The sequence below is a fragment of the Dendronephthya gigantea genome, unplaced genomic scaffold (assembly GCF_004324835.1).
Source record: "Dendronephthya gigantea isolate DGI-Jeju-01 unplaced genomic scaffold, DenGig_1.0 000143F, whole genome shotgun sequence".
In the NCBI taxonomy this organism is placed as follows: Eukaryota; Metazoa; Cnidaria; class Anthozoa; order Malacalcyonacea; family Nephtheidae; genus Dendronephthya; species Dendronephthya gigantea.
The window spans coordinates 533,579-546,776 of NW_021163153.1; the positions used below are offsets into that span (position 1 = coordinate 533,579).

A 13,198-nucleotide genomic window follows, 5' to 3' on the forward strand; every position below is an offset into this window, starting at 1 on the left:
GCAAAACGAATGATACTGGTCCCCGAGGACGTGTTTGCTAGATACGAACAAAAGCAAAAATTGAAACGTCGCCAATTGTAAGAAACATGATTAAGACAGATGGAGAAATGTCAGATATTCTTCAACGCTCTGATATTGATGATGCGCAAAAACAGAAACTATACTATGCCAATCTGGAACGTTTTATGAATCTCAGGCAACAAAAGGATGAGGATCCCAACTGTTAGGCTGGCACGGAGAAAAATACAGAAAAAGACGACGGGGCAAACGAAATTAACCCCCTGCCCGATTCCGTGATTGTAGATAATATACCCAAAACAATGCGTTTAAGAGCGACAGCATTGTTGAACCGTTTGAAAACGAGACCTGACGTTATTTCTTGGGATAAGACTGGAGAAGTTACCTTGGACGGTAAAAAGGTTCCACGTTCAAACATTTCTGATTTGATCAGCGACGCTATGAGAAGAAGAAAGAATTTTAATCCTAAAGGATCGAAAGAATTTTTTACTGTTTTGTCCAAGATGAACATACCTACAGACATTGTGAGAAATGAGGAAAGGTTAAAACAAATGGATACTCTGTCTGCAGGAGGAGAATCCGTTGTCAGTACACCCAAACGATCAAGCCCATCATCAGCTTATTTTGAAAGACTGTTGAAGAGACATGATACACAGGAGAAAACTCCAAAACAATGGATTAAATATTGAATTTTGTAACTGCATGTTCTAATAAATAAATAAATGGTTATTTTCCAACCCGTTTTAATTGTTTTTTTCACACACACACACGTTGATTTCTTTTTGACAACATTTATTTAAACAACTTTTTACTTTGTTGTTCTACAGCATTTGATTCTTTCAACATTACTTTAAAATTATTTTTAACAAAATGAGATACTTTTTCATCATTTAACAATGTATTTTTACTAAATAACTGAACAATCTTATTCATGCTATGTCCACGTGCCCTATGACTTAGATAGAATATGCAATATTGACCACAAACATCCGACCAATTGCTTTGCAGTTTGCGATTGTTAAATTCATAAGAATATCCCTTGAAAATGTCCCCAAATGAGTAGAATTCCGGCGGTTGCCCATAACTGTCAAAAAATTCTCCGTTGTGTTCTGATGGAAAGTAAAAGGCCACCCAGTGCGTTCCAGGTTCAGTGCTTGGATCTGTGTTTGCAACAAAACCGCAAGGATAATTTTCAATTTTTTCAGGTAATTTATCACTTGGAAACACACCGCAAAATGTTTTACTTGTCAAAGAGTCTTGTTCCAATGCGCGAGCTATCTGTCCGGTATTCATCTAGCCGGTATAGTCATATATGACGTTTCTCTCACCGTCAATCTGTATCAGGTTTTCGAATTCTGCATAACAGACAAGACTCACAGCTGCTGCCGGCGCACGAGAGAACTTGACGTCAACTGCGAAATTTCCTTTCTGAACAGCATTAAAGTGCGTTGAACTACCACACATGTCTGGTGTCAAATCCAATGCAAAAAGCACGTTTCCTCCTATGTATTCATCGCGTGAGATATCATTTCCAGTGTTGTAGTTCATCTTTCCCGTGCCAGAGAACATTGTGTAAAATGCTTCAATATATCTAGGATTTGCACCGGCAAAGGAAAGTTGCATGCCTTTCAAGGGTACTTCTTCGCCATTCACAGACGCTCCAATAAAGGACATGTCAAAATGTTGAAAGTTGAATGGATTTTGTTTGTACGCGCCATTGAATCCCGCACTTTCGACCAAGCCACAAACAAATGATTTCGGGACAAGTCCGTTGAAAATGTTATCTTTTCTTAGGGAGGGATTTCCAGCTGGAATAATGAAACTTTTACATTCAACACGACGGATAGGATAGATAGCAGGACCTTTTTTCAATGCAATCTCATGGGCCATGGAAATGGTTGGGCTAATTTTCACCTTACGTATTTTCAGATAAACATCCATCAATTTTACTCTGTAATCCGCATCATCTTCAGAAGCCATCAAACAAAACTCGTTAATATTGCGATTCAGAATAACTTTTAGGTCTACAAAGCTTAACAGGAGACGTTCTGAAAAGAACACATCACTAATATAGGTCCAGCCATTTCAATCGTTTTACTCTGGCAGCTGAATTCATATCTCTTTTTAAGACCATAGTTGGTGTTAGCAGCAACCGCTATTGCAGGATTGGACACATCAAATTTTCCTGCTGTATCTTTATAAAACAAAGCCGCGGTGAGTTGGGATTGCTTAGCACCAATCCCGAAATTAAGCAGCGTCTCCAAATACGCACGGTATGCATACGTTCCAGTAGCTTGTGTCACTTGCTTTTCTTTCAAAAAGACGTCAACTTGTTTGAAAAGGCTGTGCAGAAAATTGTTTACAACTCCGACTCTTTCGTCTGCGTCAAGATCTTGCCCATTAGCCTTTGTCACTTTTGCTCTCACTACAAGAATCGTTTTCGACAAGTCAACGTAATCATCAGTTCCTGGACACAGAAATGTGATTGGACCACCGTCTTCTACACTGGATACCGGTTGATGATCGATCCAATGTCCTTTTTCCAATCCAACTTGTGTTGATGGTATTCCAAATAAATCAAGTTCACTTTTCATTCCTTCAGGAGATTTTGAATGCACAAAATTCATGTTTAACCAAATATATCTTCTGCACGAGTTGTTCTCCGCTTCTTGGTCTGTCTGCTTCTGGCTGTGGATGTTGATGCTTTTCTCTTTTTAGTCGTTTTGCGTCTCTTGGGACGACTTTTCCTGTTAATTGATGCGTTTCTCTTTGTTTTCCGTTTTCCACTTCCTGTTTGAGCGTACGTCTTTATTCGATTAACGGCTTTTCCCTTTGCGATGTTTACGGCTTCACGCCCTCGACTTTTTATCGCTGTCTTCAGATTTTTTCCCGAGGCAACGTCTCCTAATAGATTAGCTCCAGTATTTAGGGCAATGTTACCAAGAGCTTTTGCTCCACTTTTTACAATTGGCATGACTGCCCTGGCAACACTTTTAAACAGACCACCTAGTCCAAAACCCATTTGTCCATGACCCATTTGCCATGGTCTGCCTCTGAAAACAGACATACCACGCCCTTGCTGCTGATCAAGATAGTAACGAATGTACGGGTTACTCATTTTTAGAAATAACTGTGCTGTCTGAGATGTAGTGTTATCACCACCTTCCCGCGTTCAAATGGCACGGGATCGCCTGTGTCGTTCCTTAAAAGAATCTCCACGTCCTCAAATGATTTAGTTTGGACTGGCACATATTGTATGTTTGTGAACGTCTTGGTAATGATGTCCCCAGACTTTCCCTCGACTGGAATGCTTCGGAGTAACTTTGCGTTTGTATCACCGACAATCTGAGGTTGAACAACGTCACAATAAATGTATATTGTTGACATACCAAACAAGTCTGCAACATAAGGACTAATGGTCGTTTTTGTTAATTTTACTTCCTTTCCCCCAAATCCTAAGATAATAGACATTCTTCCTGCCAAAACCAACCGATAGCCACTTTTTAGGTGAACTGTCACTTTTCCGGTTACGGCATTAAACGTTAAATTGATGTTATCGTTACGGGTTTCTTTTTTCAGAGCCTTGTTGGTGGCTTTGAGAAGGTCTTGCATTGTTTTGTAGTAACCATATTCTACAGATGCCGCCAAATAAAATCCTTTGCCGTCATCCCAATATATATTATTATCATGTTTCTGAAGAGTATACCATGTGTTTGGATAAGAAACGGAGTACAAACCAACTTCCCAATCACCATTCAAATCAACAGGTTGTGGTAATTTAACACGGTAACTGGTGGTTTTGTTATCGGGAAAGATATTTAAGGATGCATTGCTGGGAAGCGTAAGATAAAAATGTGCTCTGCTCATCGTGAAATACAAATGAATATAACAACGAAAGTACACGTTTAAAGGTTTTTATTTATTTCTGAAGCGGGTACCCATGAATTAAACTTGTTCGGGTACCCTAACCATTTTACAAAGTATTGTATATTATCACCCCTCCCACGTTTCTTAAGAATCTTTTCGACTTCGTACACGTCGTCACGTTTGACGACCTTTTGCAATTCCTTATCATAGAACGTTCCATCGAGTTCCTCATCGTCATAATCTTTTAGCTTATATACCGGAGGATCGCGAGGAATTTGCTTACTTATAGTAAATATTTCTTTGGAAAAATTTGGCAAGTAACCTTTCTCAAACTTTCGTTTTAATTTGCTAATTCTAACTTGATCACCAATGTTAAATTTGTACTTTACATTTTTTCCAACATTATGATCGTCATACAAAGTATGCCATACTTTCTTTTCGTTTTCAATGCTAACATCCGCAGGCTTCATCTTAATGCTACGATGAACACTATGATTGTAAGAATAAACTAAATCTGGCAACATGTCAATGTATCTCATGGTTTTCTTTGCTGTAAAATACCGCCACATTTTTGTTTTCAAAGTACGAATCAAGCGTTCTACGATTGATGCTTTGGTCTCGTTATACGTATTGTACAACTGGATATCTTCTTCTTTCATCAAGCTCGAAAATGTCTGTTTAAAAACTCCGTTCCTTGGTCAGTCATAATTTTTTCAGGTTTACGTCCAGAGGAGAGAATAGTTTTGAAAGCTTCGACCAGGGAAGGTCCTGTTTTATTTTTCAACGGAATCACCCAGGCGTATTTGGAGAGGACATCAATACATACGAGAAGATATCGATATCCATCATTAAATTTCTGCAGGGATTGTAAATCTGCCAAATCCATCTGCCAACTCTGATCAATATTACCCGTGATCACGCGATTTCGTTTAAAATTACGACGAAGAGGCTTATGCAAAGTGTATGTGTCCTGTTCCATTAACCATTGCTTGATTTTCTTACGGCTTATTCTAAATTTTCCTTCGTTTTTAACGTCTTTATATAAACGATCCACCCACCAAACCCTCCAGATCGTTTAGGATCATAATAAACGCTAGATAAGTATTCGTTCATGTTCAGGCGTGAAATGAGGGTTTGACTTTTACTCTTCGGCGTTTTCAATACTTTCATGCGTCTCACTGTGCAATTGAACAATGTCTTGTTCCGCGTTGTCAACCGGCTTGTAGTTTTTAATGGTTTTACTGTTATAACCCATTTGCAAATGCCCTCAAGATTAAGATCGTTGCGACCGAAACTTATGCCCAATCTAAACATCTTTTGTCTGTTGTGATCTTTGTTGATCTTAGGACTTTTTCGAAAGGAATTACCCATGTTACACTACGGCTCTTGCTGAGGCACTGAATATGTCGACGTTGTACTGTTGTATAAAACATTTGCAACATTAAAAAACCTCAAACCTGTCTGGAGAGCCGTGAAAGAAAGATGTCTCCATACAAACCTCTGGACATTGACAACAAAACGTTTATGTTACGTCATCGTCTGAGACGTATCGAAAACAAACTGCTAAAGTGTTACGCTAAAGAGATATCAATGATGATATCTCAACTAGTGGTTGCAAATTGTGATGGATGTGTTATGGAAAATTTATCTCAGAAAATCATCAATGTATCACTATGGAAAAGGACGAACAGTTATGCATGTATTTTGACGAGGCGTTGTCAAAATCTCAGAGACAAAGGTCACGGAGGCTTTTATCGAAACCCTAACGGACATTAAACCCTGTGTAGACACCGGACTGCTCAAATATACGCGTGGTGATTGGAGAAGTAATTTTTGTGCAGATCGAAGACGAATGCTAAAAGAAGAGACTTTTAGGTTTTTGTAATAAGCGCTGTGATCGCGAAGATCATAAAATGACATGATTTTAAACCGAATCCTCAGTTTGCAATATGCCAGCCAAGTGTGCACACAAAACGATGTCTCCTAAAGCATCTTCAAAGAAAGAGGTTTTATGCTCGAAATCAACTGGGGAAAATGATCTACGTAAAAGGGCTATTAAAAAGAAGAAAAATGTTAAAGACGAGAGAAAAGCCAAACTGCACAAGATCAGGAAACTCAAGCTCAAGCGAAGGACTAACCATACAACGATACACAAACGAATTAAAATGGTGGTTATCCGAAAAGCAGGGGACACGTTTAAGTGTAAAATAATCGAGAAAAAAATACTCTCATGATAAGATAGCAAATCTGCCAGACTTTATTTTTGACATTTATTTAAACATAAAACACATAAAGACAATATAGAATATATACATTTAGAATCCGTATGGAAGTGTTTTGTACTCATCAATAATAACACGTTTGTCATAAACAATACGGTAGTCCTTTTTCATGCGTTTGGTTTCTATTTCTTTTGTTTTGGTGTTGCGAGTAATCTTGAATGGGATATCTACGGATACTTGCCCTGCGACATTACATTTTGCATGAAGGTATACCAAAGCACGAATCACCTCAAAGTTAACGTTTTGCCTAGCGGTGCAATTTAATGTGATACCGCGTATCTTTGTTTCAACCTTGTTCGAATTTGTGCGGTAACAGTAATTTTTAGGGCCACCGGAAATGAACGTGGTGATGTAGTCTCCTTTTAATTCATCTGTAAGTTCGCCGAGGTACGGACCCGTAGGAGGCTCTGGATCACCGGGTTTACTGACAAAGATCACCGAATCAGTATCGTAATACAACGCTCTTTCCTGAAGTTGATCCAGAACATCGTAGAGTTTGAGGCGAGCGTAGGCAGTGGTGAAAGCAGCGATGACAACATTCGTTTTTGAATTTGGCGCGATGAAATTTTCGTTGTTTTCATAGTGGATTTCAATCACTTCATCATTGACAAAATTTGCGTCAAGAACATTGATTTCATCCGAGGTTAGGTAGTCAAAGTAAACTTGGGGGTCTGCGATTAATTCTACCTTTGACATGTTGGGACGTTGTGCAAATTTGCCTAAAAAATATATGAGACAACGCAAAATAGGTTACTGATCAGAAAAAAAAAATCCTTTAGAGGGTACGGCAAAGTTTGTAGCAATATACTCACCCCAAAATGAATTCAACATCAATTTTGACAATGCACGCAGCCCTGGATTATGCTCGATTTTGCACGGATCCAAACGGATTCCTTCTTGCTCGTAGTACTCCTCAACATAAAGGCGTCTCTGTTCCTCTGTAGTGCAATTCTTTGGGTAACCACTCGCTTCTTGTTTGATTTTCAGAAACGTATTGATATAATCTTTAAACAGTTCATCAGATTGTTGTGGGAAATGCCATACTTCGTGGAGTTTCAGAATTACGTAACCTTTCTCCAAGGCTTTCTCCAACTCCACACTGCACCAGCTTCCTTGAATAGCTCTTTCTGTGTCGGAATGGGTGCATGGGGATTGATTACACGTATCAGCACATAACTTGCATAAAGGGAACATCAACTTCCCCTGGGTACGATAAGGCAGGACAGGGTGGAAGAGACCACGAGGTGGCAGAACTGTACATTTGATCAACCCAAAGTAATTGGAGATATCTTCGTCAAAATTTTCTGTGATGATATGAGGATGACCGACGACTGTTCGCGTCATTTTATTTGCCCAGGGATATAGGCTCGTGAAATCTAAATAGCTGACGTCATCATGACGTCATAATAAAAAGTCGTTAATAGTTGTACAATAAAGTTGTATATTTAATTTGTACTTCACTCAAAGATTTATACTACACCTTATTTTTTCGCCATCTTTGCATTCGTGAAATAGTTTGGCAGCGTTGGTTCGACCACCGAAGAAAGCATCACGAGGTTCCAAAGGATCAATTAAGTCATAACTGTCAAAGGAACTTTTCATATTTTCGCTGCATTCTAATTCTCGCTTGATGTCACACTCCCATACTTCGACAACTTTGAAGCCCTGATCTCTGAGGTAACACGTCTTTTCCATTGTAGCTTGATGCAGGTCATGCATGGTTTTACCACTAACACTGTTCACCGTATCTCTGGCATAACATTTTAAACATCCTGCAAAAGTTTAATAAACAAAATATTAGACATGAGCAAAGAAAGAAATGATGACGTTAACAACTTACCGTGCCAAAAGCAACCGTTGATTTCATAGGCTGTGTTGGTCTCTTCATGATACCCATCCAGTAGATAAGTACCAACACGTTTCTCACCAGCGTTGCGGGCATGTTGGATGTAAATATCACTCTTTTCGGCAGTATAGGTTAGCCACTTTAGAGCCAGGATCGATTGCTTGTCTTTCGGACGATAACCGTGAGGTGGGATGATGGCAATAGTGTTTTCTTTCAGAAAATTCTTTCGAAACACCAAATTGCATGCTGATGCAATGGTGAGACATTTCTCAAACGGATCGATATCTGTAACATCACGAAACAGTTCGCGAAACTCAAGGCAACAACGCCGTAGAATATCGACATCTGAACGACAGTAGGTTTGAATTTCTTGCTGGAAATTGAACGCGTAATGGTTTTCTTTCATATTACCGTGCCATTCCAAAAACGTCTCTTTTTCATCAGGACTCATTCCGTCAGGATTGTAAAATGGACTTGGAGGTATTGGCCCAACGTAATTCTCATTCTCCTTTTTGTTGAAAAGGTGAGGGAAATAACCTTTTGCAAGCTCATTGAGACCAAAGGTTTTCGGAAAATCAGCAAGTCTTATGGGTATGAAACTGAGAGAGTCTATGAATTTAATCTTGAACAACGGGACATTCAATGTAAGGATTTTGGCACCTCTTGTGATGAGATCGAAAATCACGCCGTTTTGGTGTAGGAATTGCTGAATAAAATACCCGTCGTAACCCTGAAAATTATGTGCTACTACAATGCAGTTCGCATGTTCCTTGGTAAATAACCACTCACAAAACTCATTTCTTGTATTATCGCCTTTAAATACGCATTCGTTTCCCGCTTCGTTTTGCACTATGCATAGGTTGGGTTCGTGATTTCCGTTTTCTTGTCGACATTCAAAGTCAAAGAATAGGAGTTGATTGTACCCGCTTTGAGGCGAGTTCTCTTCATCGTTCGCCTCTGTATTAAGAAGGTTCGCTTCATCGTTTATGTCTCTGGTGTTTACCTCTCTGACGGGTTGCATATAACATTGATGATTTTCAGTTTGCACATAGGTATTGCACGTAGAGCAACGAGTCTCACCGCAGTGATGCAAATCACGCCTCAGCCTACTCCGTTTTACAACAAGATCACAATGAAGACACTTAACCAAAGAATCACACACTGATTTTGCGTTGCCTACAGATTGCTTATGTCGGTTAAAACACTCCTGACTTTTAAAAACACGCATGCAACAAGCACAGGGAACCCACGAAACAATTGGACAATTTGAAAAATAGCACAATTTACACGAGTCGGGACATGAGTGATCAGTCAATTTATCGTACCCCTTTTTACAGGTATGGCAATACTTTTTCCGAGCAAAAAAGGCCGGCATGCTGGTAATTACATCGTAATGGTTATTGTGCAAAAACAAATAAATCCGTTTGTCTTTCTCGGGACCGGAATAGATTATGATATTTTGATGCTCTTTCGAAACGATATTGATCTGATAATCAGACAAATAGGTTTGAAATTGTTTCACCTCATCTAAACCACATGCGTCAATTGGGACTCCAGCTTTTTCATGCAATTCGTACGCCAATTGTGTTTGCATTGGCCAGCGATGATCGACTATAATTTTGGCGATATCAATTTTGGCGATAGAAACAACTAATCCCCTAGCTAAACAAATGTTATCTGCGTTTTGAATTCGAATAATTGAACCTTTCCGGTCTAAATGCTTTTCCAAATTAATTTCACTACGTTTTGAACCGGTACCCCCATTCGGCATTTCAACATGAACTAAATTGACATTAACACTATCATTCAAACGAAATTCCCGATTAGATTGAACGACACGCTCAAATTCAGCTAAAACGCGTTCGGTCGTAAGACGAGAACGTGACATGAATGGAAGAGAAATAGGAGTCTCAAGCTGAGGCGATTGCAACACAAAACGAACTTGATCGTGCTCTGGAATATTCTGAGTAATGGACCTGAGCAAGCCCCCAAATATGTCATGCAGCTGATTATGAAATTGATAGAGTTCCAAATTAGCAAAGGTATCCTTAAATTGCACAGCGTAATCGACACCACTGGTTTTAAACTTTTTAACATATACTTGCTTCACATTTGTCAGGGTAAAATAATTACTGTCGCTAACCTCGTTTGATGTGCTCGCGCCCTCATTCATTACGTCGACGGCTCTTTTCTGTCCGCGACCAGTCTGTGACAAAGATCTGTCATCTTGCCAATTTGGCAACACGTTTCCTCCTTGTTCAAGCGTATCGGTAAACCCTGAAGCAAGCTCCCCAATGTCACTTTGTGATAATAAATCGTCGTCTTGCCAATCCTCCAAAAATCGTTGGCGTTGTTCTAGGGTCCAAGAATCTGTAAGATCCGCAGCGATACCGAGACGAACATTTTCCACCCTCCATCGCATCAAGCGACTTAAAATGTCGGCCTTCTTTTTAGGAAAGTATTTCCTTCTCAACATCAGTCAAGATATAACGTCTTTCCAACTCCGAAAGTTGACCAACCGTTTGACTCTCGTATATTTTATCTATCACATTCATATCTAAACAGAAAAACAAGCGGTGTGGTTTGACGAAACAATCTTTAATTGAGTGATTTACAACGTTAAATGCAAGAAGATAAAAAACGCAAAAAGGGAAGACTCATACCTTTAGATGTAAACCGAAAACTCTCAACGTCCTCTTCCTAATGTTGTGTAACTGATAATTTTGCCTTTATTGTAACCTAAATTTATACTCTCACGATCATGCAGTTCGTGATAATCCGTTTTTAAACGTCAGCAGTTTGTTTGTACATAATATCACAGGAATGCGTACATACGCACACACCCTGACACCTAAGGCGCTTGATAATTCATATGATGAACAACAGTCATGTATCTTTAATTTAATGCGTAAATACGCTGTCACTCGTGCAGAATATCTGTTCATGTAAATCATCATTGCCATGCGTAAATACGCTTAAAATATAATAACTATTTCGTGATGCAAATGTTTTTGATTCTACACGATTAAATCGTGTCGTACGGGATGTGTGGTCACATAAACCCCCTATTTTATATACCGATTGAATGCATAGGAAGTTAAAGAAAGACTTTATAGCTCATTAATATTAGTTTGGGCATATTTAGATTCGGCATATATACGACATCTGAGGCGCCGTTAACAAGCGTGGTACCGATTTGCATAAAATCATACCATTCTTATCAAATTAATGAGCATTTGTTAACAATGGTTGCATAATCCCCACGCGTATAAAAATAGTTGGTAAAATCAACCAAGTCAAAGCAAAATGAACCGCAAACAAAAAGAGGCCGAAAGATCGAGAAAAAACTACCACAAAAAGAAAGAAAAGCTGCAGAAATACGTAGACTTCTACATATATATGATGAGGGAGAACATCGATTTGGTGCTTCAATTTGAGGGAATCAAAGTTCATGGTACTCCTGAACAGAGGTTTTGGGACGCCATCGAGAACTTCGATATATCATTCTTGGACGAACAGTAAAAAAATGAAAGTAAAATGAAGTAATACAAGTATAATAATATAGACGGTTCATAACATTTAGCGTAGTAAAATTAAATGAAAAATGTCAATTCAGTCACATTGTCCTCACTTAATGATCATTAATCCAGTAAGAGAGATAATTTAAAATGGGCTGGTATTCAGAATAGCCTGAACTTCGCCTCAAACCCATCAGAAAGTTAAAAGTTGCCTCACGGTCTCTCTTGAGGTTTTCAAAATGTTTTGCTGCGTACTCGTTATAATCCAATCTCATCACACGGATAGCCTCAATAAATTCTCTCCAAAGTATTCCGCGCCGAAACACCTGGTCAACGGCCTCCAAACCATGCATCTCCCATCTTTCTTCTTCCGACAACATTATACATTCGTGTCTCCTCTGACTAGGACTATCGAACTCACAACCTCTACATCTCTCTTTGCAAACTTTTCCAACCTCGCTGGAAACAGCCTCTGCAAATATCGCGTCCATCAAATGACATAAGTTCCTAACTTCCGACGGCTCAAATTCACCCATAGTTAAACCGCCCGCGCCGAATATCTGTTCTTTTCCTTGGGAAGAATTCATGATAAACATCGAAATGAAATTGCACGAAAAACCATATCCTTTATTTATACCGTTAAAAAATATTTATATCTTTTAAGTCCAACCCTACGTGTTTACGCCACTCTCTCGGTAAAGTCCAACCCTACGTACTTACGCTATCTTCTGGGTAAAGTCCGACTCTACATAGTCCCACTCTGCGTATTTACGCACTATTACCCCTCGTGAACTTCCTGTATTGCATTCACGCGTACCCCTAGACAGTTTCCGACATCCCGCGTGGGGTCCACGCGTTGCGTGTTTTCCTCGCTGGATGGGGGGGGCTACCTACTTATCAACAATGCAAATTTCACTTTTCGACACAAATTTCACTTTTGGAAACATTTTCTGCCAGGCGCGTTCTCCCCCACGCTGTCGCTTCGTGCGTGTCCTCCCGCGAGACAAACATTACTACGCGATTAATATTAATAAAACACCGATTAATAAAACACGCGCCGGGGACGAGGCTGAGGCGGTATCCCAGGAGCACTATATCCATATTGCCGAGCAATTCGTTTATCCTTAAATCGTAGAACCAAATAAATAAGAGATCTACTAGTTTGTGCAATCCAGTTACAGTAAGGTATTATTTACTACATACAATGCCTGTTTCATCGAGGAAAACGAGCAGGTTTGGGTCAAAAAGGCGGATTTCGGCCATGAATTGTAGCCTAATATCGTTTCTTCGCTGAAGGGCAATTCTCTGTATCTGAAAAAGAAAATCTGGCTTGAAGAGTTGATAAATAACAACTAGAATCTTGTAATAAATGGGAAAAAGGTGGAATGGCTTGCGTCTTATTAATATAGTTATATGATTTCCAGCATGCGGTATTAAGTATATATTCCAACTTAAATAATGTCATAATGTTCGTACCTTTTTGCGTGTATTCCAAGCCTATAGAGAGCTCGGCACGGTGTCTCCGGGCCAAATGCAGAGCCAGTAGCATTAATGATATAGCTTGCTATCTCATTCAACTGTATTTGCGGCGTTCGCAGTAAACAGTCCATGATAATATATTCTGCGTGTGGGAATAAAGATACGCTCGCTGTTGGGGAACCCATACG

The 13,198-nt window shown here is 39.4% G+C and overlaps 2 protein-coding genes across 2 annotated transcripts; both read right to left on the minus strand.

Moving 5' to 3' along the window:
- Nucleotides 1-804: 804 nt before the first annotated feature.
- LOC114536727 (uncharacterized protein F54H12.2-like) lies at nt 805-2,906 on the minus strand. Its single transcript, XM_028558077.1, has 2 exons — nt 2,128-2,906; nt 805-2,083 (listed from the first exon to the last, which is right to left on the minus strand). Exons 1-2 carry the CDS (start codon nt 2,643-2,645, stop codon nt 1,312-1,314), a joined length of 1,290 nt encoding a protein of 429 aa, XP_028413878.1. The 5' UTR covers nt 2,646-2,906; the 3' UTR covers nt 805-1,311.
- Nucleotides 2,907-6,200: 3,294 nt separating this feature from the next.
- LOC114536697 lies at nt 6,201-7,269 on the minus strand. The gene is made up of 2 exons (XM_028558052.1): nt 6,980-7,269; nt 6,201-6,886 (listed from the first exon to the last, which is right to left on the minus strand). The coding sequence occupies exons 1-2, from the start codon at nt 6,996-6,998 to the stop codon at nt 6,201-6,203; spliced, it is 705 nt and encodes a 234-aa protein (XP_028413853.1). The 5' UTR covers nt 6,999-7,269.
- Between the last annotated feature and the right edge of the window lie 5,929 nt (nt 7,270-13,198).